Source organism: Coturnix japonica, chromosome 2 (assembly GCF_054131305.1).
Source record: "Coturnix japonica strain WE chromosome 2, WE-NBRP24, whole genome shotgun sequence".
In the NCBI taxonomy this organism is placed as follows: Eukaryota; Metazoa; Chordata; class Aves; order Galliformes; family Phasianidae; genus Coturnix; species Coturnix japonica.
Window position 1 is genome coordinate 57,239,053 of NC_140664.1, and position 4,600 is coordinate 57,243,652.

The 4,600-nt window shown below is 47.2% G+C and overlaps 1 protein-coding gene across 1 annotated transcript; it reads left to right on the forward strand.

Annotated features, from left to right (window-relative positions):
• The first annotated feature begins 1,421 nt into the window (after nt 1-1,421).
• On the forward strand, nt 1,422-4,341 carry LOC146761828 (uncharacterized). Its single transcript, XM_085537608.1, has one exon. The coding sequence runs from the start codon at nt 1,575-1,577 to the stop codon at nt 3,711-3,713; it is 2,139 nt and encodes a 712-aa protein (XP_085393734.1). The 5' UTR covers nt 1,422-1,574; the 3' UTR covers nt 3,714-4,341.
• Nucleotides 4,342-4,600: the final 259 nt, after the last annotated feature.

The window sequence follows — 4,600 nt, forward strand, 5'->3', positions numbered from 1 at the left end:
CAAATTTAAGCTTTTTAGCAAAATAGGACACATTGCTTCCAGAATACCTTTTCTCTTCTACCAACTGAGGACATTACTAACAGAAACACCTTTTCTCCTCTACAAAATAAGGACATTTCCAACAGATATATCCTTTTCTGACAGATTTTAGAAAAATTTCACAGGAATATCAATACTTATACCAGAAATAAAAAGGTCTCTCTTAGGTATCACTCTTTACCCTTGCAAAAATATGCTTTTCTTACCAAAATAAAGTTTTTCATCTCTACAAACAGCATTTTCTAGACATAAAGGTGGTTTTCATCACCAAAAGAAATCGTTTTCTCTTCAAAATTAGCGTTTGTAGCCAAATATGACACATTGTTTCCAGAATAACTCTTTTCATCTAAAAAAGAATGACATTTCCAACAGATACATCCTTTTCTGACAGATTTTAGAAAAATTTCACATTAATATCAATACTTATACCAGAAATAAAAAGGTCTCTCTTAGCTATCACTCTTTACCCTTGCAACAATATGCTTTTCTTACCCAAATAATGTTTTTCATGTCTTTAAACAGCATTTTCTAGGCATAAAGGTGGTTTTCATCACCAAAAGAAATCGATTTCTCTTCAAAATTAGCGTTTGTAGCCAAATATGACACATTTTTTTCAGAATAACTCTTTTCATCCAAAAAAGAATGACATTTCCAACAGAAATATCCATTTCTGTCAGATTTTAGAAGTAGGTCACATGAATATCAATACTTATCCCAGAAATGAAATGTACACTGTTGTATTAGGCGAAGTACGACCCTCGGGATGTAACGTGATAGGCCTTCCCCTGCTGGGTCATGCACATGTATAAAAGATAAGGATGAAACTGGATACCTATATAAGGGACCCTCACATTCCAATAAACGCCATTTTACCGCTGACCATATTGGTGTAACAAGCAGCTGTGACTTGGTCGGGGCCGTCGATACACATTCACAAAGGGACTTGACTTTCCAGGTTACCAGATCGAGGTAACAATTGGTGCCCCGTGTGAGGCAAAGTCCTGGAGGTGAGTGTGCGACGGCTAAAACCGCGCTGACGGACGCGGTATCCACGGTTCGAGCCCGTGGAAGCACTCTCGGTGGGGTGCAAAGGGGAATGCAGCGCTGCGCCTATCCTACGGCCGATAGTTCGTAGAAGACCAGGAAGACTTCAGGTCTCTGGGTAAATGGATTCCGTCTTTAGAGTAGTATTGCAACTTTGTAAAACCTATTGTGGTAAGAATGCTCCTTCTAAGAAGGATATTGCCGCTGTTGCCTCTTGCTTGGAGTCGGCGTGGCTTTTACCCTCCCCTGGCGTTTTGCTCGATTCGGGGCGGTGGGACTCTTTCAGTGAGGCCCTGCTCCAGAGAGCCACCCACGAGCATAAAGCGGAAGAATTAAAAACCTGGGGTTTGGTCCTAGGTGCGCTTAAAGCGGCTAGGGAGGAGAAGCAAGTCCAGGCCATCGCGAAAGGGGTCTTTGGTCTGGATTCCGGGACGTCCGGGGTCTCGGGGGGTGCGGGGGATCTGCTTTCTTGCAGTGACTCCGGATCCAAGATGGCGTCGGCCACGCCGGCTGATTCCAAGATGGCCATGGCCGCGCTCGAAACAACTCCGGAAAAGAAGGCGGAAGCTGAGTCATCGAAGGAGGCGCCACCATCATATCCCCGCCTTTACCCCTCTTTGCAGAGCTTTCACTCACCCGAAGGGGGCGGTTCTTGTCCGGAGGGGGGAGGGTTTATGGAGGCGGCGCGCCGTGGAGGCGTGGGCTCGCCCTCATACCCGCCCCCCTCAGAGGAGGGATCGTGTTCCAAAAAGGGGGAGGAACGGAAGGCTTTGCCCAGCCCCACAGTATCGGGTTCGCCTCCATGGAGGGAGGAGTTGTGGGGGGAGCAAGAGTTATCACGCAGGCCCACTAATTGGGCTGACATCCAGGAATCAATGCGTGAGTCGGGACTCAAGGAGCGAGATCATGCAGTGTTCCCGATTGTCGTCAGACAGGAGGGACCGGTTTGGGTACCTTTGGAAGCAAAAGCAGTTACTCGGTTTGCAGAAGCGATTGAGAAAAAGGGGCTGAGATCTCCGATGACACTAAGTGCTTTTGAGGCACTCATTGCCCCAGGTCCCCTACTCCCGTATGACATTGAGAGTCTAATGAGAGTCGTTCTCGAGCCAGTTCAGTTTACTTTGTGGAGGGAGGAGTGGATGATACAACTTAAAGCTATTGTAGCTGAGGCTGGACGTGATGCTCAACACCCTGCTAGTGGGAGGGAGGGGGAACCGAGAACTGATATAATGAGGCTTTCGGGAGTAACTGCGGAAATGGCTGGGTCCCCAGAGAGACAGCTTAGGCTCCTGCGCCCAGGGGAATTGCTTTCCACTACAGGGGCGGCTGCTACTGCCTTTAGAAACTTTATAAGAAAGGCAGAGCCTGCAGCCCCGTGGTCAGAGATTGCTCAGGGTCCCTCAGAGTCATTCTCTGATTTTGCTAATCGATTGATACGAGCAGTAGAAGGATCAGATCTACCTAAGGACGCGCAAGCTTCTGTTTTAAAGGATTGCCTGAAGCAGAAGGCTCACAAAAATGTTAGGGACATCATTCGAGCTGCCCCTGACGATCTTGAGACTCCGGGTGAAATTATTAAGTATGTTCTGGACAAACAACAGACAACACCGCTGTCTAATGAGGGTGTGCCTAACACTGAGATCGCTTTCTTGCTGGAGGAGGCTCTGGTCTCCCGATCTGCATCTGTGGCCATTCTTCATGTCCGCAGTCATTCGGAGGTTCCAGGGTTCTTTACAGCTGGAAATGCGGTGGCTGACCGGGTAGCAGGTGGACAGGTGCTTACACTTCAAAAGGCACGTGACTTACACTCCTCTCTGCACATTGGAGCACGAGCTTTGTCACGAGCATGTTCCATTCCTCTATCCGCAGCTCGAGAAGTGGTTCAAACATGCCCGCACTGTAATTCAGCACCTGCGTTGGGGGCGGGAGTTAACCCTCGGGGGCTCTCTCCTCTAGATATCTGGCAGACTGACTTCACTTTAGAACAACGTATGGCTCCAAAGCAATGGTTGGCGGTCACCGTGGACACATCATCGACGATCATCATTGCCACCCAACACACGCGTGCTAACTCTCCTGCTGCTCAGCAACATTGGGCCACTGCCATCGCGGTCCTGGGGGTGCCGCGACACATCAAAACAGACAATGGCTCGTGTTTCATCTCGCGGTCTACACAAGATTGGCTTGAACGGTGGGGAATATCTCACTCTACAGGCATCCCTGGGAATTCCCAGGGACAAGCAATTGTGGAGAGGGCCAACCGCCTCCTGAAGGATAAGATACGTGTCCTTGGGGAGGGGGAGGGTCACAGAGGTAGGATCCCAATAGCCCAACAGGCAGAAGTATTGGCCCGAGCACTTTATGCAATCAATCATTTTGAACGAGGAGAGAGTAAGCACACCCCAATACAGAAACACTGGCAACCAAGAATCATTGACGAGGGGCCACCAGTAAAGATAAGATGGGATGATGGTACCTGGGAATCAGGGTGGTCTGTTTTAGTTTGGGGCAGAGGTTATGCTGCAGTAAAGGACAGAGAATCGGGAAAAATTTTATGGGTTCCGTCGAGAAAAATAAAACCTGATACAGCGATCGCCCAAAAGGATGTTCTGGGAGAAACAGAAAACTAATCGAAAAACTGAGTACTTTCCTTCTAGGTACGGTTGGTGGGAGCCCGCCAGCTGCATCCGTGAAACGACCCCACAGGAAAAAGAAAAGGGACGAATGAAGAACAGCTGTCAGTACTCACGAGAAGGACATCTGTTACATTATTGACTGTGTGCCTTTGTGTGATTGTTATAAGGGGATGAGGTTCGTTTGTGGGGTTCTACAGCCAGATTTTTTTGCATTTATTTTAGCTCTAGGAGTAGTTGTAGTCTATGCTTTTAGAGAAATTGAGAGGCTGGTATGCTGGCATGCTGGTCTGTTAAGCTAATGCCACCACAGTGTTCCTATCATTTTAGTCTTTTAGTTTTAAGAATTTGTTTACCTTGTTTGTTTCAATGTATTCAGGGTTGTTTACAGCGCATGATAATGAGCTGCATAAGCCCAAGATGCCTTGAAAATACTAACTAAAGAACCACTAACATTATTATACACTGCACCACATACCTTTGCATGTTTACGTCACTTTTTAAATAACTCACCACAAAATTTATATATGAAAACTAACACTTTTATATGTTAGGGATAGTTTTAGCGGTCGCGTGTTACGGGTCTTGGTTTTATTGGGCATGGGGAACGGGAGATGTTGTATTAGGCGAAGTACGACCCTCGGGATGTAACGTGATAGGCCTTCCCCTGCTGGGTCATGCAAATGTATAAAAGATAAGGATGAAACTGGATACCTATATAAGGGACCCTCACATTCCAATAAATGCCATTTTACCGCTGACCATATTGGTGTAACAAGCAGCTGTGACTTGGTCGGGGCCGTCGATACACATTCAGAAAGGGACTTGACTTTCCAGGTTACCAGATCGAGGTAACAGTACACTCTTAGGTATCACTCTTCATC

What these genes read in the sequence shown, in the direction of transcription:
- LOC146761828 (XM_085537608.1), top strand. Translation starts at nt 1,575, where the DNA reads ATGGCGTCGGCCACGCCGGCTGATTCCAAGATGGCCATGGCCGCGCTC.